Raw genomic sequence first — 25,361 nt, forward strand, 5'->3', positions numbered from 1 at the left:
CGTTCCGAATATCCTTAAGTATTTTCCTAGATCGGTTTATATAAATGTCACACTATTACTGTCACTTATTTAGAATCGATGGCGACAAATTCTAGGATAGTCATAGATGTGATGCTCGTATTCTGAAGTATCATTTTTATGCCTTATGGCATTTTGCATAAGCCGACAAAAAAGTTTTCACTGATATTGTATTAATGAGTGCATACACAAACTTTTATAGTTATCAGTAGCGTAATTTTAATAATATGCTAATTTAAAAATTGCGGTTATTTGTCATATTTTCGCGCGCAAATATGCCAGACGTCATTCACGGACGCCGTCTGGACGGCATATGCAATTTGCTGACTTCAGTTGTAACTTCGGTTCAGACAACTTCGAGTGTAGTGCAGGCATAATAGCTTTACAATACGATAATGTGCGTCCCTATGTGACGAAATTGCTTTTCGATAAAATCGAGGTACTTGGCTAGAAGCTTTTATCTCATCCATCTTATTCTTAAGACCTTGCTTCTTCTGAATACCATTTATTTTGATCGATGCAACACTTACTAAACGGAAAAAATAAAAATGCAAACGTTGTGAAAAAGGGGTATCGGAATATTTTACGTCAAAGCCCCAAACATTTTATTCTAGTTAAATTAAAAAATTAAATGAGAGGTGAAAGAATGTAAGGAAAATATATTTTGACTCATTAAAATATAAATAAACATTTTAAACTGATATTTTTATTCAATAAGAAAACGACATTTTTTCGGGATTATCTAATATCACATTGAACATTCATTCATAGACTAGTTTTATTAGGTCTTTACAGTTAAATATGCAGATATCAACACTTTTGTGCTTGATAAGTAATTAATTATAATGTTGACAATTTTTGATTTCCATTTGAATCACTCTTATATAAAATAAAAATGAGCATTCAAAATTTTAATAGGCTAAGTTAGTTTGAGAGCCTTGAAAACACATAATGATACATTTTTTTAATTACAATTAAGCCAAGCTACAACCTATCCTTACCTGGTCCAGATGTTAGGTTAGGTTAGATCCTTATTTATCACATTATCGTACATACAGATTAATATATATTTTTTTATTATTTTAAATACAATCACGTTATCAATAAATATTAATCATGTAACGTTATTAACATACACTTTACATACGATCCAAATAACAAAATAAATTTAATCTCACCGAACGTATTTTTATTAAGTCCAAACCCTTCGTCGGAAACAATTTATTTTCGTTTCTTGGTATATCAAACCATATTTCTACTCGAAAATAATAAATTAAACGCTATTCACGTCAACGGGCAGAATGTATACGAATCAATTTGGCTCGATCCGAGTAAACATAGGCGATTAATTGAGCGTGAAATATTATGCGCTCGATCGTGAATTTTCATTTAAGTGGTTTACATGATTTTTTACAAGCCACGGGTATTACACATTGATGTAATACTCACGTGGCTTGAGCCGTTCTCATGCGTTCGCATAGTAGTCTCTCCTTTTAATGCACTTTTCCCTCAATATGTAGCAGAGAGCTATGGTTATCAAGATGGCGATCGTGATGCCCATTCCGATGCTGACCCATATTATCTCCTCGTTGATACCGGTCGTGGACCTCCCTGTAATTTGAAAAACAAAAATGTACTGATATAATCTAGGTAATGAGGCGTAATGAGTATAATTAATGTATAATTTATTTTACATATTTAAAATAATTAATATAACAACAAACATTAAATATCTAAAATAAGTTTAATGTAATGTAATAAAAATTCACACATTTTTTACCCTCTAAATATTTTATTACGAGAGATAATATTATACTTGATAAATATGTTATTAATATTGTAATACTATTAGGAAAAAGTAAATTTAAATAACAATAAGTTTTCCAGCTGAATCTGCAAAACTTTTTCTAAATACTATTAAGGAAACATTTATGTTTTATTAGGATACCACTTTGTACCTAAAATACATACTAATAATTGATTTGTGTAAATTATGCAATAGTACTATTTATATATTGTAATTTATTTACAAACCCCTACAGCGATTTTATTTAAATTAGCTTTCAACGTGCTTGAGATAAGTAGCAATTAGTCAATTATTTATAGTTTAACCATAAAATCCCTAACACGAGATCAAAAAGCTCACGTTACATTAAAATACATTTTTAATAATATTTTTTAAGTTCCTAGAAAGTTATATTTATAACAGCACTCAAATTTTAAATAAATAAAATTTCTATATAAGTTTCATAAATTATTTTTTATCGAATTTATAAAACAATGTTGTTTTTTTATTTATACTATAGTTATATGCAATTTAATATTTTAAATAATTTACTTACTTACCATGAAAGCTCCAATTACAAAATAAATAAGGGGGAATTTTTCGCCTAACTAGACTTTTATTCATCCCAGAGGGATACATTACGTTGTACAGAAATATATTGGAAAAGCGTGTCATGACATTTTTTTTTAAAAAAAACTCAAAAGCCGAGCCGTTATTATTTTATTATTTTTGCATGTTATAAAAAATAACTCAAAGCTATATCTTCAATTTTCAGGCAACATTTTTCGTTATATTAATTTCATTTTGCGACTGACTGGAAGGAATAAAGAGAAAAGCAGAGATTTAATCCCTGCAAAAAAAGCATTTAGAGCGAAACTTGTACCCGTAAAAATATATGGAGGGAAAATTTTGCGAACTATGTGTCACGTAATATGAGCGATGAGGAAGCAACTTGAAGTGAACCATCAAGTATGGAGGAACTCCCACCATTTAACTAGTATTAAACTTTATTTTCTTAAAAAAAAATATAATCTTTACAAAAATGCAATAAAAATATGAATTGAAATTTAATAAATCTATTATTTAATAATTACCGTTATATAAAAAAAAATTAATAACTTATATTCTTATTTACGGATTTTAAGAATGCCTTTGATAATCTTTATCATGGGTTATGGGTAAAAAATTGTCGGATCTTGATTGCTCGGCTGGTTTAACTAGATTATTCTAGAGTTATTGGAGCGGTTCTTGACAGTTCATAACATATAGTGGTCGATTTAGAAAACTGGTCCAATTCGTAATATTTAATTTTTATATTTTATGACTTTTTTCTTTCGTACTATGGGTTTATTTTTGTGTAATGTTTTTTGATCATCGTAACGCATTGAAAAAATCTGTTATTTTCGGATTACGATGTACCTAATTTAATTTATATAAATATGCAACTAAAAAAATGATACGATCTTACATTTATCATATTTAAAACCGACACGTATTATGAGGATATTTTAGTTATATTACATAAATCGCTCGCATCGTACATAATAGCAATTTACTTCGGTAGATTGTTATAATGGTACACCTATAACCGCTTATGAAAAATGGCAATGGTACTACTTACCACTGGAATGGTTGGAATATATCCCTATTTTCCCAGCAACCCTGGCATCGGAAGGCGCCACCAAGACTATCAGCAATACCGTACACAGCGCCAACACCATATCTGGAAAGAGACCAAAACAAAGGTTCAAAGCAAAATTTTATTTTATATAATGTAACATAGATATACATATAAGCCGATATAAAACATTCTCTTGTATAGTGTAAATCCGAAACACGTCTTGTGGGACGTTTTCCCCGATGTTTAGTTTATCGGCATTGTTCAGTGACCGCAAAATTTATCTAAGGTTTCGGACAGAAATAGAACGAATGGTCAACAAAGACTCGATAGCACTGCTCCAGTTATTTACAAGTATAATATATGACATTTGAATGTCGCACACAAATTTATTTATTATTTAAGTTGCTGTGAGATTACAGTGATTCATGCCTGGCGCCTAATAACATAAGCAGTTGATTATATATTTTCTTAAGTAGTAACTCAAACTACTTTTAATCCGAAAGGAATTAAAATAATAAAAAAATTAAATACAATGCTTGGAAAAATATATAGATGTGTTTAAAATATCTGTCTATATTCTAAATCCCGCTGAGATAAATAGTCTTTTAATTTTGTATTTTTCTCCCCTCATTTGTGAAAGGCGAAACTCGTTGCTTTCTTTTTACTGTTTATGTGTGACGAATTTAAAGCAAGAATAAGTATCTTTCATAGCAAAGAAAATAAATATATTTTATTTGCGAATAATGAAAGATAAACTTTATGGATAAGAAGTGTCGAAAGAAGTGTAAGTCATTTTGAGTCTCATTTTTATGCTGCAGTTTTTATTAATAATAAACAAATATATGTTTTATTTATATTAATAAGTCAATGCAAAGATTAAATAATGTGGCAGATAAATTTTGTGAACAAGATATAAATATACAAAGAAGATACATAAAGACTAAAAGTAATTCGCTAAAAGATAACGTAATATTCGACATTTATATACCACTCGTACACAGTTGTGACATAAAAAACCGTAATATGATTTAATTTAATAGTAAGTTGATTATAATATTATTAGATATTTTAAAATGTTACATAACAAATATTAACATATACTTTACGAATATTGAAAAAATATTCGAATAACAATTATTTAAAAAACAGAAAAATATATTTGATATTCGAATATTTGGATTAAAATATCTAGTTATATGTTTTTTTATTAATGGCAAATGTTTCTTATCGTAAAAAACGGAAATATTTTAGTTATAAAAAGCTATGCTTTAGTAGCTTATTTATTAAATTATTTGCACTACTAATGATACCGTAGCCAAGTATTTATAACAAGTTATTTCTATGATTATTATATCCATCTCTATATACACTTATTTTATATAGAGTTGCATACATACACTGCCTCGTCTCTTTTTTTGTATAAAATCATAAATGCGAAAAGCAATTTTCTTTTTCCCTCTTTTATTATTTTTATTCCGCCATGTCATCCTGACTAAAAGATGCTTTCCCAGATTTATGATATTTTTGTTGGACAGCGCCTCTTTATGCGCCATTTATTTGTACAATAAAACGCTGTTTTCTTCAATTGTTCTGACCAAGTCCAAACAATTTTACAACGTCGTTGAATAGAAAGCAATATCACAAATGAACTAACCATTATCATTTTTTTAAGTGGCAGCAAATATTATGAACAATTAAGACAAATGGCATTTAACGAAAACTCAAAAATTGCCTTAACCAAATATTTTTATCGTACTTGTGCAAAAATTAAACTTCCCCGTTGGGAAATATTAATTTTAATGGTACACACACGAATCGTAAAAATTTCTTCATGACAGATTTTGACATGTTATGACACATTTATATATGCATCGTTGATTTTATATTACATATAATAATTTATTTTACGAAACTCATTTTTAAAATATATTTTATTTAAATACTGCTCCTAGCGTAACATATGCCTTTCTCAAAGAAATTCAATCTTATTTAATAATTAATCTTAATCATATATTTCATTGTAAACATTTAGCTTATATACATTATATATTATTATATCCTTTGTAAGCAACTTTTGTAGTAAAAGTACATCGTATTAATATAATGTTTTGAGTAAAACACTATGGAAGCATTCATTTTTTAATAGCTAACATTATACTTATTTTATCTTTATATTTTGTCAGAATGTCTTTCAAGATCAGTTGGTCAGAAAACTATTTTTGTACGAAGAAAAAATTAAGTCGAATTCGTTAAGATATCCCATATTTGCAGCATAAGCTAATTTCAAAATCATTTAGTATTTTTTGATTCATTAAAAATATTTTTGTCCGTAGTTGTTCTATGCAGACTATTCATAGAAGCTAATCCTCCAGTCCATTCAAACAAAGCATTGTTTATATAAATAAACAACACCAACTAAGCAGTATCTGTAAGGCCATTAATTCCTAAGGCGAATACCATGGATTTCTTATAAGAGTGCCACTATTACAAAATTTAAAATTCAATGTGGTGCAAACCAGTAACTCACAGCTAGCATGCGCCTCTAAAAATAGTTACTTACAGTCACTACGTATACTTTAATTATACAAAATGTCAAAATAAAACAGAAATTTTTTCGAAATAATTTTAAGTTGTCTATTGATGTTACTCACAATATGCTCAATACTTCCAGAAACTGTTCTTACCGAAAGCCATTTGAATTGAAATAAAGCTGCAACAATCATACATGATTTTAATAATTTACCACCGGTATATAATTTTATATTATTAGTTATTAACTAACTTAACTGTCTTATTTTATTTTAAAATATCTTTTAAACTATTTTGATCGTTGCTTTTCTGCAAGTTGTGAACATCAAGTGACTAGTCTAGTAACGAGAACTTTTTAATACAATTAGCATATTACTTTGTCATCTAATTCAATAACAAAATAATTGTACGACGTTTAAAGTCCACTAGTATATTTTATTCAGGCCATGGGTAATAAAATGAGAGCAAAAAAATGCTATCGAATTATAACTATGTAACGTCACAGCGGAAATAGAAGCAATAGGAGCACCACACACGTTCATATCTTGCAGCTTCTTAACTCAAAGTTGATAATTAGTATAATATATATTTTGTGTTCGCGTGCTAAATTAAAATAAGCATGGGGCTTTTCATTAAACTTGTTCTTAGCTAATTAATATTGTTGATTTCTTAAGATACTAATGCATAATTATATATAAATATGAGTAAACGTCTTATACATATTATCAATACAGTGGAATTTAACCCAGTTTTAAATTTTAATTCTAAGAATTCTTTTCCCGTTATGCTTCTAGGAATGAGGTTTGAGGAGCAATGTGTACTTGTAGCTAATCAATAAATTCGGCATTAATACGAAATGTACACCGCCTTTCAATAAATATAAAATATTTTCTAATTTGTAAAACGCCATCGGCTTTGATGTATTTTATTGATGAGATTTAAACACAGAACATACATTCTGTCTTTGCGAACTGTGCTTAATAAATAAAATAAATACGCTTCGCAGTTCGAGAAATTTGCTTTAGCGTCTTATTATAATAATAAAATAATAAAAATGTATTACATTTCCTCCAATCCCCTGTGTGACGTAGCAACTTTTGCATAGAGCTATGTCAAATATTTTGCATTTTATGGTAATACACAACATCATCTCTAGGGTTTTAATTCTGAGTTATATGCATAATCCAGCGAGTTCAAAAAATCCATATCAATAGTAATATTGTACGTGTATCTCGATAGGATTATTTTATCAACGATCGTTTACGTAACTAGAATTCCTAACATGTTACCACCTTAGCCGACATAAGCTTAAGGATCGACATTTCCAAAATTTAATCACTGAACTTGAGACACTGAGCACGTTTTAAGTCAACGCTTCGTGCCCAATTAACGAAGGTCCTAATTCGACCCTCCTGGGTATTATAACGACTACAACAAAGCAAGTCTATAAAAACTTTACTATTTTATGAAATTTGATTATAAATTAGTAGTAAAATGTGTTTTTATTATAATCAACTTTATTGTTCAACCCAGTAATAGTAAATAAATAATAATGTTCTACAAAGCTTATTATTAAATTCCACTAGGAAATATGTGTTCTAATCTCTAAAATTATAATATTAAATAATAAATCTAACAAACAGTAACTAAATTCAATTGTATGGCAAGTAGGTTAAATATTGTATAATAAATCAACCGAAAAGGAACAAACGGGGTTGAATAATAATTTACAACCACAAATTTCAAAACAGAAGCCTGAAAAGTTTTACCCATCTGTTATACTCACAAAACATAAATTGACTATCGAAATGTGCAGAAATTGGTGCAAATAAAAATCCCGTTCCTTTTTAACAATATTTGTATTATATTTAAGGGTACAAAATTAAATCATTTTATTATACCGCAATGTTATTAAGGAGATTGTAGAAGGTGGAATATAGTGTGATAATTCATATTAACTATGGCAAATGTTTCCAACCTAAGGATCTCATGAAATGCCGTTTGCCCCACAGGACTGTGAAATATCATTTCAGGTGGTGCGACAAAGGGAGAAATTATGTAATATATGCATAACATTATGTAGTATGTATGTTACAGTAAATGTACAATATTTTATCAATGAATTTATAATATAATATAAATCACTGCATGTGATTATTTGGTATGCGTAATTCCACATGATTTTAGATTCACGGAATTGTGATGTCACGTCGTTTTACGAAATGCTACATTATTTAAAATAAATTAAATTAAACCCAAACTTAACCTAAGCGAAATGTAATATACAGCCTTTGCCATAATAATGGGGTACCCCTTAAAATGGTATGTAACTCTTTACATGTACATAGTTTAACCGAAATATGTTAACAGGTAGTTTTAACCGTAATTATGAAAACTATACAAAGGAATTAGTCGTTTTTAATTGCTCACTTGAGTTTTAAAGAAAAATTGAAGGTTAAATTGTTTAGTCTCGCTTAAGTGACCGTTATGTGGTGGGCCTACTAAATAATAAAAATAAGCTTAAAATTTTCACTTTAAAAAACCTTGATAGGATTTTTATTTATGTTTTCATGATTTTTTAAGATAAAACATATTTATTTGGGTGCCCCATTATTATGACCAAGCTTGTATGTATAAAAAACTATATCTATACAAATTAAATTTGGATTTTAAATATTAAATAAACGTTTTACAAATTGTTAAATTGAGAATCAACAGCAGTTTGAAGCAGCATATAATTTCACCAATTATATTTTTGCTAGTAGAAATCTACTGGTGAATATGTATCCAGATATAATTTCACTGAAACGTTAGTGAAAATATTTCTTCACTGGTAATATATACTTATTGCTTTTACTAGTTATATGTAAGTGCTTATTTCAGCATATTAAAGAAAACTTTTTAACGACAAAAGATTTAAATATGTAATCTCAAAAAAAAATAGTGGTATATGTTGGACTCTTTAAATAAATAAAATAGCATAAAGAAGTTGTGACTTGTTAAGAAAAGCTGGAACTATTTTGCAGCAAATTTCAAATTAGTTATTTTATTTTTACAGATTTTTAAATATAAATCAGCGAAAATGTTAAAAACCTTAATTCAAATACTTATAAAACTATAGTATATTTAAAAAGTAGTTGCTTATCAAAATTTAGGTATAAAATGAGTAATATAATAAAAATTAAATTGTTGCTTAAACTAATTATAGTGCAGTTGTGATAAAAATATATTGATGTAAGTATTAAGCTTAATCTTAACCTTACACTACATTTAGTAGCCATAAACTTATTTTATAAAGCAAAATGGATACAAAAGTTAGGGAGAATACACAATAAATATATTTCTTAAGAAATCTACCTAAAAGTGAATGTTGTTATCATGATATTTATAGTAAGTATTGTGATGTAGATAAAAATTAAAAAAAATAAAATCAATTAGAAATCTGAAAAGATCACATCTAAACATATATTTTTTATATCCTGAATTACCATTATTTTTAAAAGTATTTTAATGATCATAATTTAAAACTAGTGTAATTATTAAAATTTACATATTTATTATATGTTAAGAATTACTTTTTAAATGAATTTAGTTTCAGTAAAGTAATATTTCTAAATAACTTTAATACAGTCACAAAAGTGAAACGAACATGTAGCAGCTCGTACTTGAATTGCAAAACTCCCTCATTATACAGCCTCGAGTATGCAAATGCTGAAGCTACAATTTTTCCTCGACTTTCAAAAGTCTCTTTAAAGCTCGCATAAAAGAAATTATCATTTCAATGCACATACACATTATTTTTTCATATTTGAGACATTTCTCAGAATCGCACAAGCATAAATATTAATCAATGACTATGATGCGAAAAAAAGGTCCAGACAGAGAATTTATCAGCTTTCAGCGAAAACGAGAAATAATACCGTTCTCACTCTGTGTGAGCTGAAATTGCTGTAAATATAATTCGCAGGGGGTGAGATCAACGACCCGAAACAATTACGTAAAATTGCTTTCGTTTCAGTACGTTCGAGCGAAGTGTTAAAATTCTGTGGTCAGCAGCTATTATATGTGTCAGGATTTTAACAATAGAATTGTATATAAACGTTAAATAAAAACAGTGATAAATCTCTGGCAAAATTTGGGATTTTTACCCCTAAGGCTACGATTAAGGTAAGAAAAAGGGAGAGCAAACGTGAAAAAAAAAACAAGATTAATCTTCGTTGGTACAAGGGTCGACTATCACGCAATCAGTCAAAGATTATTAAGCAGGAAAATACTACGGCTTTTCGAGTTAAATATAGATTTATATTTACTCGTATATGAACATTGAGATTTTTCCTTTCGTAATATAAGAATGACGTCAATATCTGGCACCATATTTTCTTTATTGTGTTTATATTTTAAACAGTTTGAGATATTAGTTGTTTATTGCCATTTCAGAGTTCTCAAATAAATCCAGTAAATATTCATCGATTATTTATGTTATAGATTTCACCTGCTTTCAAATATTTGTGAAATTTGTGGCATTGGTATTTTTATAAAATACGCAATTTTGCTTCGGCAAGTTTCGACCTACGATCTTTTTTTTAATATTTGATAAATAAGAACTAATAAGCAAAATTAATCAAATGTAACGAATGTTTTATAAAATTAACACAAAGCAGGTTTACACACTCTCTTATGCACATTTATAGCCTACAAATTTTTTTACGGATATATTTTCATAGCTATATAAATTATATGTAGATTGCAAATCAATGCACATAAGTTTAATGAAGCAAATCGTACTCGAATCTTTTCTCAAGTATTTTATTAGTAAAATAAGAAATGGATGTCATACGACAACATTCATTGTTATCCAAAGATCAAGTAGCAAAACTATCTTGAGCACAGACTGTAAAAAAAGTTATTTTGTATGTATGGAGAGATTGCGAATAGAATCAAGGAACTTGGCTTTTAACCTTATTCTCCCGACTACTATTAATTTATTCAAATCGATGCAACACTTACTAGGCAGAAAAAACTAATTACAGGCTACTATTAGAATATTTTCAATCAAAGTCTCAAGTTATGCCAATGGAAATAAAAAATAACCGAAAGGTAAAAGAATGTTATATCTTTAAACGGAATTTATATTTTTAAATATTAAAATATTAAGAATTTACTTTTAATTTCACAAAAAAAAATATTTCTGGATTACATAATATAAAAACATAATATACATATATTTATTTTATTTATTAAAACACGCATATTATTTTATTTTTATTCTTAAAGGTTCTAAAATTATACGTATGGGTTTCGCACGAGTTATCAGAAAGCAATCTCGTACAACGAATAAGTATTGCTACATTATTATTCGATCACAAAATGAAAGATTAATTTTGGATCATGTAATTATAGGATACCAAAGATATATTGTACGCCACTATTCAGCGAAAAATAAATAAATAATAAAATAAGTTATTACAATACATAAAATTAACTATTTTTTTTAATTGCCATAAATTACTATTCTTAATAATTTTTATATACTATTTTTCTTAAATTGCCATTTTTTATTATTTAATTAATATATAAATACTTACATCTTTTAAATAAAAACTACTATTGCCTTATTTTTCACCTGTAGCATACATTTATTCCATTTAACTAGATATGTCTACATACAAAAGCAGATTACATCTGAAAAAATATTATTGTACATATGTAAAAATATTTCTTGTTACGATCTACAAGATCAGGGGTTGGCAAACGAGTTGGGAATATATTTTACATTTTCATCTGAAATAATTTTATTATGACAGCATTAACAGATAATTATTTTTAATAATTTTTAACCATAGGAAGTGATTAATTTGTTGAAATGTTATCTCAAAAAAGCAATAACATTATTTTCATAAGTAAAGCTTATTACTTATTGCTTATTAGACACATATTTTATATATTTTATCAATTTGCATTATATTCTAAAATTGTAAATTGTAGAGAAAATTGTGTTTTTTTTATTTGTCAGCTCACTTAAATTTTTCTTTAATAAAAGAATTGCCCATCCCTTTTACTAGATCTAAACAAAACATTATGTCAACAATCAGCATTAAACGAAAAATACTAACAAAAATAAATGACAAGGGATTATAAATTAATGACTTATTTTTCAACACTATATTTAGATTAGCTTTTTTTATATTGGTAGTATATGTTACATTAATTAAATTACTATTTACAATTACTTTACTCAATTTACTATTTACAATTACGTAAGCATTAATTTTTCATTTAATTAAAAAAAAATCAGCATAATATTCATACAAAATTACGCAAATTTTCTGTTAATTAAACCACGCTTTAATTACTGGCTGCGTATGGCGCTTTCGTTCGTCTACCCTTTGTACGTGTAACGTAGTTATTAAATTATACTTTATAATTAGGAATATCTCAAAATAATACTCACTTAATAACCGCTGCATCTTGATTTTTTTATAGTTGAATGATCATCCGGAATTCAGTCTTATAATATCCAAAGCGGGTGATCTCGTGGTACTCGGAATGCTTCTAATACACAAATTCACGTTGTGATGTTATCCGAATAAAAGCTTTGGAAGAGTATGCACTTTCTTTCTTGTCATTTTATCGGATATGCACTGAATCGTATATGAAACACTCTGTATATTATATTTTTATATAAAAAATATTCACTCACAACACTGCACAAATATATAAGATTTTTTTAAATAAACATTAAAATGTATAAATAGGCCCAATGTATTTTCGTTAAAGTAAATAATGTTTATGTTTTTCAAGCTTAATTAATAAAATAAACTCTTAAAACTTAATTGAGTGTTTTAATTGTGTAGCTTAAATCTCTCTTTATGTGTTTTTAATATCGTTTTACTTTGGAGGCATAAAATATTAATTATAATAAAGGCAATTAAACGTCTTTTAAATTTTAACTGACCAGAAAATTCTCTGTAGTTGTGCAATAGGTCCTAGCTTAATTTTCTAATTCAACGGGAAATTAAGTTAAGACTTCTATGTATTATACATATTATATATACATGTGTAGGTATATGTATTCTCAAATTCCATTTCACATGCCTAATAAGGAATCCAATATATAAGGCATGGGAAACCATTACACTTAATACGTTTTCCCAGAAAATTCATATGCTCTGATAACTCTTTCGAGTCATTACCTTAATACATGAGAAAATGAGCATTATTAGAAAATAATATTCAATGTAATAATTAAGTCAGAAAGAGAAAAAAAACGTTGTGTATTTATAACACAAATATTTCTGTAGAATCATGTATCATGTTAAAATTATTATGCTACAAATTCTGAGCCATAATCCTATAAAATAATTTATAACCATATCGCGTACATGTTCGGAATTTTCATAACCCATTTTTCTTGATGTAAATGTAACAAAAATATGAAAATTAATACAAAATGTCACTCGAACAGCTTCTGTGAATATTCAATGTAAAATTTGCGTATTTAATTAAACTCTCGCAAAATAACACTGATTGTATAGCATAATTTTATTTTTATTTGAATAAAAAATCTTTAGCCGTGTACAAACATTTATTAATTAATGGCAATTAGTTGCCGTTAAAAAGTCAATTTTACTTATCGCTTTGATTATAATCTCTAAATTTAGCGATTAACAATGTTAGCAAGTCTTATCTGTAGGTTTATTGCGGTAATTTATTTCCTGTCTTTTTGAGAAAAATATTGCGTCGATTAAATTTTAATAAGCAATATCAATCACAGACTTATTTTAATTTGGATTTTATTATCTATAAAATTCACAATATTATACAAGCCATTATTAAGCGCTTATTAAGTATGTTTTTTATATCAACGAAATCTATTTATTTATTAACATAATATAAATATAAATTCAATAAATAAATTAAAAATATAAATTTAACCATTAATATTATGATCTAAATAGATACAAGTTATATTATATGTATATTTTTATAATATTTTTATAGGGGTTGAATAATTATTTAATTGACGCTAAAACATACATATTTTTCACTATTATATATTTAAACACTGAGTCCCAAGATAAAATTGCATACCCCGGTTATCAGAATTGCAATTTGGCCATTCCATTATCTCGGTACTAAGCTAGGAAATAGAAATTAAAGTTTAATAAATTATATTTATATAAACATGTAGTTAAATATGTATACAATATACGAAATATCATTTATAAAATAGGTAAAAATTAGTAGGTTATACATTAATCTTCAATCAGGTACATTCAGGAAAATAATTTTTAGATATACAATGAATTATATAATAATATATGATTGAAAAATCATAATGTTAAAGTTAAACAATTTTATGTTGAACATTTTTCATTCTCTAAATTAATTTTAGTGATGAAATTACCAACATAGCATTTTGCAGCAATTAATGGTATTTATTGCCTGTATGTGGCGATTAATATATTTTTACTAGCATTTTAGTGAAATTGTATATAATACATTATCCCAAAAAACATATATTTCTACTAGTATAAATATAATTGATGTAACAGATGCTAGTGAGTATGACATGAAATTATCACTAGTACAAATATATGTATATCTATTTATGTATTCGGATAGGATTATACTGAATTTATATTTATACTTTTGAAAACTTTCTGGATAAACATTTCTAAAAAGTATACAAATGAAATAAAAATTGTTTTTTTTTCTTGAAAATTTAACAAATTTTTAAAAAAAAATAAACTGGTTGAATTTTTTTTTTATTTTTTAGTAACATGCAGTTGTATTCTTTATAGTCTAATAATTATGAAGATTTTTATATAAATCCTTAATGTGACAACTAACAAGTTTTAAATTAGTTTTAATTGGCAAAATTGTTGTACAGTATTATATATGCAGTAAAACTTACATTTTTAATTCAGTAAACTTTTTAAAAACACTAGAATTTCATTAAAAAAATTTGCAGAATATTTTCTCTACACCATATTTTTTTTCTGAAAGAATAACTTAAAATAATGAATAGCAAAGACTTTGTAATATAATATATATATATATATATATATATATATATATATATATATATATATATATATATATATATATATATATATATATATATATATATATATATATATATATATATATATATATATATATATATATATATATATATATATATATATATATATATATATATATATATATATATATATATATATATATATATATATATATATATATATATATATATATATATATATATATATATATATATATATATATATATATATATATATATATATATATATATATATATATATATATATATATATATATATATATATATATATATATATATATATATATATATATATATATATATATATATATATATATATACAATAGTTAATCTATTTAAATACTATTGTATAGCTTTGGGACTTAAAAAAAAAAAATTAAATAAAAAAAAAAAATTATCTGTATAAAAATTAATATTAAAAAACTATCAGTATATATTCTTTTAGATTTTATTTATTGGTATTTATTAATTTTAAATATTGCGTGTATTAAATATAGATCGATTACATTTAGTACAAAAATGAATAAACCTGCTCTATTATTAGCTGATCGTAAAATACAAGAGTACTGAGTTGTTTTTTCTATTTATTAAAGTAGAAAAAATATATATGCAAACTGTTCGATATTGTAATAATGTAAAAAATCTTTTGCTATAATGTTGCTATATGTAGTTTTTATTATAGATGATTGTAAATTAGTTATGTGCTTAGTGTATTAAAAAATCTATCCTGTTTTTTTTAATACATATAAATGTTTTATGTCAATTATAATATTACGACTAGAGTCTCCAATTCGAGTAATCGAGTACTCGATACTCGAGTATTTTTGTCTATTTTTCAAGTACTTGATAATCGAGTATTTTGAAAATTACTCGATTAATACTCGAAATTAAAAATTTTTGAAATATTTCAGAAACAAAAATAACTTTAACTCGGTCCGGTAAAGGATAACGTCTTGCTTTTATTTGGCGTTTATGCCCGAAGTCCCAAGTTAAAGCGGTTACTATCAGGTATAATTTTTTCATAGTTCCATAGTTGCATAGTTCCGGTCGTCGGCTATGTTAGTGGGTACGACGGAGAAATTTATTTTGTGTTTTCTGTTCGACAGTCCCGACTTATCTAATTTATGGCAATGAACAATAAGAAATATCAACAAAAAAATTTTTAGGTTTTATGACTATGCAGTTGTAGCGTAAAGTGTTGTAAATTGTTTATACTGATCCCTCAGCTTAAAATATAAATCAAAACAATTGTGTGTTTTAAAGGCATTTAAAGCAAAGTCAGTTCTTTGCGAACCGTTTTGCTCTAGAGTGAAAGGGATTCACCCAAATACATCTTCGAAGGATATAGATTTAAATTCTTCGCATTAATCAGAAGGAGTAGAATATTGTATATTGTTAGGAAAAAAAATCTATTCAAGAAGAATTACAAAATGCTATTTTGGCAATAGTCGAAGGAAATAAGAGAAAATCAGAGAAGGGAATGAAAGAAGAGAACATAAAAAGAGAGTTCAAAAAATTTTATATCTATAAAAAGCGAACAGATATAAATTAGAAGCCTTAGCCAACGCGTTAATGACAATAAGACCAACATCAACAGCAACGGAAAGGGTTTTTTCCATAACGGGAATAATAAAACCAAAGGTTAGCAGTAATATTAAATTCGAGACACTTTTTGCATTATTGTTTTTAAAAAGTATGTTCGTGAAGTTAAAATAATTGTAAAAATTAACATACTAAGTATTTTATTTATTTATTTATATGTGCACGAATTTGAATAATAGCTATTATGGTACATTTGGTAAATACTCGAAAGTACTCGAGTACTCGAGTATTTTAAAATTTTAATATTCGATACTCGAGTAGTTGATGGTTCGAGTAATTGGAGACTCTAATTACGACTAATGTACACCTATAGTACAAAATTAATAATGTGCTAAAATAAAAGCTCGTAATTTAACACATAAATCAGGTTTTCGTATATTTGTAGCAAAAAGTTTAAAATTGTTAAACAGTGTTAGCAACCCATTGTAAATAAAGTAAATCATCACGGTTTAACAAATGCCAATTAGTTAAAGTTTGACAAAGGCATCGCCGCAATTTATCACAAACTTTTAATAGAATAATTTATATCCTACTCTCCGTGAAACAAATATCGTGTCGTTTTCGATTTTTTGTCGGTTTTCACAAACGGGTAAAAACCATGGCGCACCCCATTAACGTGAGACGGGTCAGCTAAATGTAATTTACTACGTTCATCCACGTTTTAGAACGGAACACTTAAATTCATTTCGCCAAAAAAAAGGTAGTACATATTTTTTTCTTTTGCCTACAATAAATTCATTTAATAGCTAATAAAATTAACCGCAGGGATTGCGAGCTTAAACAATACAAAGTTGCAAAATAATTGAATAGGGTCGCATCGTAAACGTTGCTCCATCGAGTCTGCTTTTACATAATATTATATTGTGTAAAATTATATTCCATGCACGTAAAGACAAGAATACACACGCATCGTCGTTTTCATAGTATCATAAAAATATACACACACGAGAGACGTGTACACGAAGGTGAAACGTAGAAATTGATAATGGAATCACATATTTCGCGCATTTATTACAAAACGCAATATATAAATGTCACACTAAACCTTAGTGAAAATATAAATTTAATAAAACCACATTCTGGTATTATAATATTTGTAGACGTGAGTTGAAAGCAATGTCTAACGAAAACATTGCTTTCAACAATAATAATTTTATTTAAATTACTGTATAAAACTAGTGCTTCTTAAACATGTTTTATCTTACTACTACTGAGACATTAATTACCGGATATTTTTTAAAGGTAAGATAACCCAAAGGATTAACGAACGATGCTATAAATAAATCGAGGTTTAAACAATTAGATTAAAATAATAATTATTTTTATTAGACTACATTGTTTGTATTTTAAAATATATTTTACCTACTATAAAATATTAATTAATTTGCACAATTAATTTACATAGGGATTTTTCAGTTGTATTATTAAAAAAATATATATAAATAGCACATGTGTATCATAAACATTTTTGCATATATAGTAACCATAAGGTTCAGTCATTTTTATTGTAAATATTCTATATTATGAATAAAAACAAAACGAAGCAAGTAAATAATAAAGTAAACCAAATATATTTGTGAATATCTCTTCGTTTTTCTCTTATTCTTTTGATAATATTTTTTTACATAAAATAAATATAATTCGCTTTTACATAAATATTTTATATATATTTGCTTTATTTCATGTATTTGATATATGCTATATAAAAAATATATAAAATTATACCGGTGTGTAAATTATATAAAAAATCTTATTTATAACCAATGCCTTTGTGATTCTAACATAGATTCATTGCTAAGCTTGCAATTCTAAGAGTACTTGACCAAAAAATATTGTTACCTCGATAATTTATCAATCATCCGTCCCAAAACGTTAATCAGCCATAAATACTACAAAAAACGCGCGCTAGACAATACATTCTACCCTTCGCATAATACTATTGTTATTCTAAGCTTTGATGACCTATCGCTTGAGTGATCATTTCTCTTTTAATGCGTGAGCACATTTCGTGGGTGTGTCTAAGAATAAATTGTAATTTATATATATAATATATTATAAAATAAACTGCTAACAGATTTTTCCGGCATCTATTTGGTTGTAAATTCATACCTTTGTCATATTCATCAACAAGCGTTACACGTTACAATCAACAAACACAATCAACAGCTACTAAGTAAATAGTGAGACATCTGTAAATCAGTGACATATATTTTATTCGATATAAACTATTATTACAAATTAGATATTTCACAGATTAAGAACACCTACACTAGATTATTAGCATATTGATTTTAAATATACGTCAAATAAATCGTACTAAATACTTATTTAAAACTATATATAATGCAATATTAAAAATATTATAAATAAATTAAGAAATATATAATATCAGCAAATCATATTTAATTTTTACGCTCATTAACTTATTATCTTAAATTTATTTATTGACCTAATTACAATCGCAATTAAATAAGTTCTGTCAAATTGTTCTTAAGAAAACTACATACTGAAATTAGAATTTGAGATTTATGTTTAAATAAAGATTTATAGCATCTTCTTACGACAGATAAATAAATTTATTAGCGATTATATAAATGAATATACACGCTTTTCTATTTAATCGTATTTATATTTAACAGTAAATATGAACTTTGAGAATATGTGTAATAAATAATATAATCCAATATAAAGAAAAATCAATAATTTATTTAGTAAGTGCATTTTAAGAGGTTTTAAATATATTTTAATTTTATTTATTAACCTTTCATATATGTACTGAACTTACATTATCTGATTCCAATTACATAATAATAAATAAAAGGGTAGTTTTCTATTTTGCAGTAACAAATAATATAAGCTTTCGAAAAAAAGTATCGAATTTAAATATAGTGTGTAGTTCTTTCACGAATTCAATGCGATTGTAATGAAGCCTATAAATAAATTTAAGATAATAAGCCAACGGCGCAAAATAGGTCAGGTTAAACAATATGCTTTATTAAAAAAATATAATTGTTTTCACAAAGACATTAATTTACCTAAAAATACATACAAAAGCTTATTAGTCATTTCAATAATAAATACCCACCCGTTTCCTTTTATCTCAAGACAAAGTTAAAAACAATGTTTATACCTTTCCTTTGTTCTAAAAGAACCTGAGCAATACCAACCCATTTTCGTTACAAAGAACAATACAGTTTCATTATATAATATACATTTTAATTCAACTTTAATAGAATTTAACTATTTTGAGCCCTACAATAAGAGCGATTCATTAATTGCAATTCAGAATTTATATACATATATTTTTATAAAATACAATTTAATATAAAATATATCAACTATGTATGCTTGTATTTAGTTTATTATGATTTGCTATGTATGTGTGATATATAGCAAAATCGTTATCACAAACCTCATACACGAATCTGTGATTGAATAATGGAACAAACTAACATTGCATACGACTTTGTCGAACACAAATCGAGAGAGGAATATATATATTTTAATCTAGAAATTGTATATTTTCGTTCAGTTGTAATCTAATAGAAACCTCCGCATGTAAACTTTACTGTACTCTATATTTTAATGTGAATATACGACTAGTAAGACTACCCATTTGATTGCGAACACAATAGGCATTGATTTATGACACATGTGTCCCATGACGATTGAAGTTTAACATTAAACATTGTTTAGATTTACGTATATATTTAAAGAAGTAAATAATGTATCGTATTAGTACATTTAATATCCTAGAAATGTATTTCACGTTAAAGAGATATCTCTAAATAAAAAAATCTTTTTAAGCATACATATATTTTTTAAACATCTCGAATATGAGTCAATGAAATACGACTAAATTAATTTTTTTTTTATTAAAACTAGCCATTCAAATCACTCTTACTGTTTTTATAATATACTTATACCTTCCATTTAATATACATTTAATTGTAATGATGAATATATTTATTTAAGAGGCTACTGAATATTCATTAAGCCGTTTATTAGCGCGTTCAACAAAAAGGTTTTAATCAGTGGTTCGACAAATTTATTAAAATATTTTTTTAATAATATAAGAGAATATTTGACAAATATTTTTCTTTGCTAAATGTGATAGGACATCAAAGCTTGTAAAATTTTCATTTTAAATTGACGGCAAATTGCCCCCGGGTTAAACGTCCAAAGCAAAAATACTTTGATCAAGCACAGATTTACTCTCCAAGAAAACGTCTTTAGAAATTCGATATATTTTTCTAATTTATTTTTAATTAAGCATCAATCAAATCGAATACGTCATGTTTTGAGCGAAAGCTAGAATATTTTCATCACGAACTCTATTTCTGAAACAACGTGATTGAATTGGTTACTGAAGCATATCGGTAATTATCCAGAGCTCTGTATTGTCAATATGCATATGATGATTAAGCACAATGATGATTAAGCACATTAGTATAACCTAGGATGTACTGCTATTTAGACAGTATTTCAATGACTAGTTGTAATATTACCAATATTATCATGAATATATTATAAATAAACTATACTAAAAAAATCATTTAGTTAAGAGCGTCGCAATAAAACAAGTATATACTTCACGTATATTATACGATTTTAACTATTCAAAAGCTTTCAAAAACAAGGTTGTTGAGGTCAGATAAGGCAGTTTCGTCTTCAATTCACGTACTCAATACATAGTAATAAATTTCTATATAAAATATCACCACTATTTTAAATTAAAATGAATTCCTTTTAAAGTTCTCGTAATTAATACAATCTCTTTCTAATAATAATACATTTTATGTATATTTATTTTTACTTTGTCAGTGCCACTGTGTCTAATAAGTGTGTTATATGAAAGATCGTTAGCTCTAATTAAGTAAAGATCCCCTGTGTCATATTGTATTAAATATATATATATATATTATTTTATAAATAATGAGATTCCAACGTTAATTATAATCAATTGTATATACATATAATATTTATTACCAAGCTTTCTTTGTAACAATGAACATTTGCTCATTCGACCTTAATACGTCTGCCAAATGTTACCATACGAAATTCTTTTGGGGTTATTGAAGCAATTCGAAATACGAATGATTGATTATTTAAGCTAGTTTTGCGAGAATTTGTTACAGTGCTGAATCATACTTAGATTTTCAGTTTGTTATTAATTGAATATTAGATGTGTAATTCAAACTAATTCAAACTAACTAAAAAATATATAAAAAACAGTAAAATAGTAATTAAAATCTGTAATTACTATTTTACTGCAAAATATATATTATTATTAATTATTTTTGTGAGCAATAATATAAATATTCAAACGTTAAGCACAAAAATATTTTTCTTTGAATTTCCACTGTTAAGCCTGATAATATTTACACTTGATTTTCTAAGGAGCTTTCATTGCAAACAAAAAATAAAAGCGAAAACACTCTTGTAAATGTGATAATATCCTGTGAGCTTTATATATCACTGAAATATAATATTTTCGTATTTAGCTATATGAGTATGTTCGCAGTAATAGCTTTGTAATCTGACATGGCAAAAATCTCTCGTTGAAAAGCTTTCATGGCTAAATGTCAATATTGGAAAATGTGAAATAAAGCTTATGATCGAGCTTTAGTATTATATGTGTTTTTGATAACACAATTTGTATGTCAAATATAATAATATATTCAAATTAACACATTTATCATGCTAATCAAACAGAATAAATCAAATTAAGCAGACGAAGCTGTCAAATGGCTCGAGTTTGTCTTTTATCATTCTATTTATCTTGAGAATAAACTTATTAAATTAATTTAATGTAATATACATATGCACTTATATTATTAAAAAAAACTCTATTTGGCATTATATAATTAAATATATTTTATCTACATATACACATATGTAAATTTAAGGGTGTTTATTTACAGATTGTGCTACAAATAGAATTAATTATATTTTAATGTAACGTTTTTAAAAATAGTTTATATAAAAGATTTTTAAATTAAATTTTTAAGCTTCAAGCTGCTTTTTCTTGCGGTATTTTCTATTAAATTTTTTAATCCGTCCTCTTTTATGCCATAAAGTTAATTAATAAAGTAGGTTTTTCTGAAGATAAAAACCTTTTAGTGCCTCTGTTAGCTTTATCCAACTATTTAAGGTTTTCATTAAAGGTAATCTCTGGTTAAATTAATTATGTATAAAGGTCGCATAATTTGACGGGCATTCAGAATATTTAGTAATTCCCTTTGAGTTTAGTTTGCGAATTTAAATTAACTTTGTTAAGATATTCATGAACTATTATTGATCTTTAAATTACTCTTTCAGCAATTTTATTTTATTCATTTTTAGTAAAAAAATATTTGTATATATATTTTTATTTAATAATATAAAATTTAATTCACAAAAATAATTTAATATGTATTTGCATTCTAATGAATTATATTTTTAAATTACTGATATAATAAGTATGGAAAATTAGATTATATATATTTAGCTTTGTTATTAATTTTAATATTAATTTTAACAAATATATCACAGTATAAAAATTATTATTTATGTATCTACTAGATTATTTTTAATATATTAATATTTCGTACTTAAAATATTGTTTATGGAAAATATTGGTATAAAGCACCTTTAAAATGTTGAAATCACTGAAGATATTTAAGTGTTATAGATTAACTTTGCAATGAGAATACTTCTATATTTTTATGAAGAAGTTAATATCTCATAAAATGCTTTAGAAAATTATTTTTTTCTATTTCCATTTAAACGTACGATAAACAACAAGTTGACGTCAGTCATTTTTTTCATAGTTATACATACAATAGAATAAACTCAGAGCCTTTTACATATCACAAATTCAATCAAAGATATTTATTTTAATTATTTTATTAGCTCTCGTTTAGTGATTTTCTCATATGTAACATTAACAAATATTATGTAATTGCAAATATTTCAAAAATCCTATTAAAAATATTTTTTTCTTAATGGCCATTGTTTTATTACTGTTACCTAACTAGAAAAGGATAACAATGTAGTAGTTCTAAAATTTTTGTAAGCGTATGAGAAAATTTATTACCTCAATCTTTAAGAAAACTATAAATTCCTAACCTGAGATGATTGATAGAATTGTAAATATAATTATCACTTATCCTAAGCTCATTGATATGATAGAAAATGATCAAAGCCGTGGATTCATATGAAATTTGAATCCATGACATAGCAATGCTTTATCTTACTGATATATGACTACGATAATTTTATTTTTATGTGAGTGTTCAATAACAAAATTTTAGCATTGAATCACATTTTTAACCGTATAAAAAATCCCAATTAGGTTTTTATCTATAATTAATATACGATTCCTACTCTTACTTTAAACTTTATATTTTAATATTTAATATACTGCGCTTTGTCACATAAAATCCACACCTAATGTCCATCAATAACCTGAGGTAGTGACCCAATCAAAGGCGAACAACCTGTCTGTGAAGCATCAAGTATTAACTAAACCCCCTATTTAACACCCTGTTTATTCATTCGGAACACGACCCCAGTCACTTACTAATCAACTCAAACAATCCAAATGAACTGTTAAATCGATCGAAAATATTTTTAATTACTTTCCCCGGCAACTTTTCACTTCATTTGACTCATCATGTTCGCGGCTCGGTCAAATTCGCGGAGAGAAAATGCCAACGCCGGTACACGTTGACCCGAAGTTCGGGATGTACTGAGGCTGGAACCGTCTGCGCAGGATGCTCTTGCCCCTCACTGTACTATATCACCCCTCATCCCCGTGCCGGCCCCATCCCTACTTCTTCTTCCGTGGCACAACCCTGGAGACCCAATAATCATCCCCGGTGTGCTTTCGTCCTTAAAACAGGGTTCATTGTTAACGTCGATAAGGTGACTTTAATCGGTCCAATGCTGATACCATATCATTAAACGTTTGATTTATATATCAGACCCTTAAACGACATACATATGTGAAGTACAAAAAGTATAGGTTCAACAATTAGGAAGCAAATCTAAAGGGTAACCAAAAATAAGAAAAGGAATAAACGTGTTAGTCTATGTATGCTTTTAAAATACGTCATCTTTTTAATAAGCACGGCAGTTACTTCAATAAAATATATTCCAAAAAAGTAAAAATATAATAATTATGCAATATTGTTGATTTTAATGGTATTTTTATGGTAAAAAAATATATTACATTTTTTTTATTCAGTCTCTTGTGTCACAAAGTTAATAAATGCACTGTTAATAACCTTATACGAAATTGAATCATATATTCAATTTATTTCAATACATGTTAATCAAGCTCAGAACAAAGCTATCAAATAACTCAAGTTTGCTTTTCGTCATTCTATTTACATTAAGCATTAATGGCTTGTTCTTGAGAATATATTATATATATTTCTTTCAAATGACGTAATCCAGAACACTATAAAGATAATAGAATTTAAAATGATTTTTTCATTAAACTAATAGAAGCTTGTACTATATATGATTTCCATTATTAAACATACTCTACTGGTCTAATGTAATCAAATGCCTTTTTATCTACATACATACATACAATATAAATACTACACCAAGGTGTTTACTTACACTTACGAGCTAAATTTGGGCTACAGGGTAATTAAATGTCACATTCTTTTTCTCGTTAATAATGGTTTGAATTGCTGCATTGATACATTTATAGCATGTCAGGA

General features: G+C 26.3%; 1 protein-coding gene across 2 annotated transcripts; it reads right to left on the reverse strand.

The window, feature by feature from the left end:
• Positions 1-705: 705 nt before the first annotated feature.
• On the reverse strand, positions 706-24,364 carry LOC148237843 (uncharacterized). 2 transcript variants are annotated; one of them, XM_088205810.1, is made up of 4 exons: positions 24,267-24,364; positions 12,406-12,658; positions 3,426-3,527; positions 706-1,629 (listed from the first exon to the last, which is right to left on the reverse strand). In XM_088205810.1, the coding sequence occupies exons 2-4, from the start codon at positions 12,419-12,421 to the stop codon at positions 1,484-1,486; spliced, it is 264 nt and encodes an 87-aa protein (XP_088061936.1). In that variant the 5' UTR covers positions 12,422-12,658; positions 24,267-24,364; the 3' UTR covers positions 706-1,483. The 2 variants fall into 2 exon arrangements, with proteins under 2 accessions (XP_088061936.1, XP_088061937.1); XM_088205811.1 differs by lacking the exons at positions 12,406-12,658; positions 24,267-24,364 and adding an exon at positions 3,594-3,761.
• Positions 24,365-25,361: the final 997 nt, after the last annotated feature.

This window comes from Plectrocnemia conspersa, unplaced genomic scaffold (assembly GCF_051122295.1).
Source record: "Plectrocnemia conspersa isolate PC_06_02 unplaced genomic scaffold, ASM5112229v1 ptg000002l, whole genome shotgun sequence".
Classification (NCBI taxonomy): domain Eukaryota; kingdom Metazoa; phylum Arthropoda; class Insecta; order Trichoptera; family Polycentropodidae; genus Plectrocnemia; species Plectrocnemia conspersa.

Coding starts and splice junctions, on each gene's coding strand:
- LOC148237843 (XM_088205810.1), bottom strand. Junction 1,630..3,425: donor ATATTCCAACCATTCCAGTG/GTAAGTAGTACC, acceptor TTCAAATTACAG/GGAGGTCCACGACCGGTATC.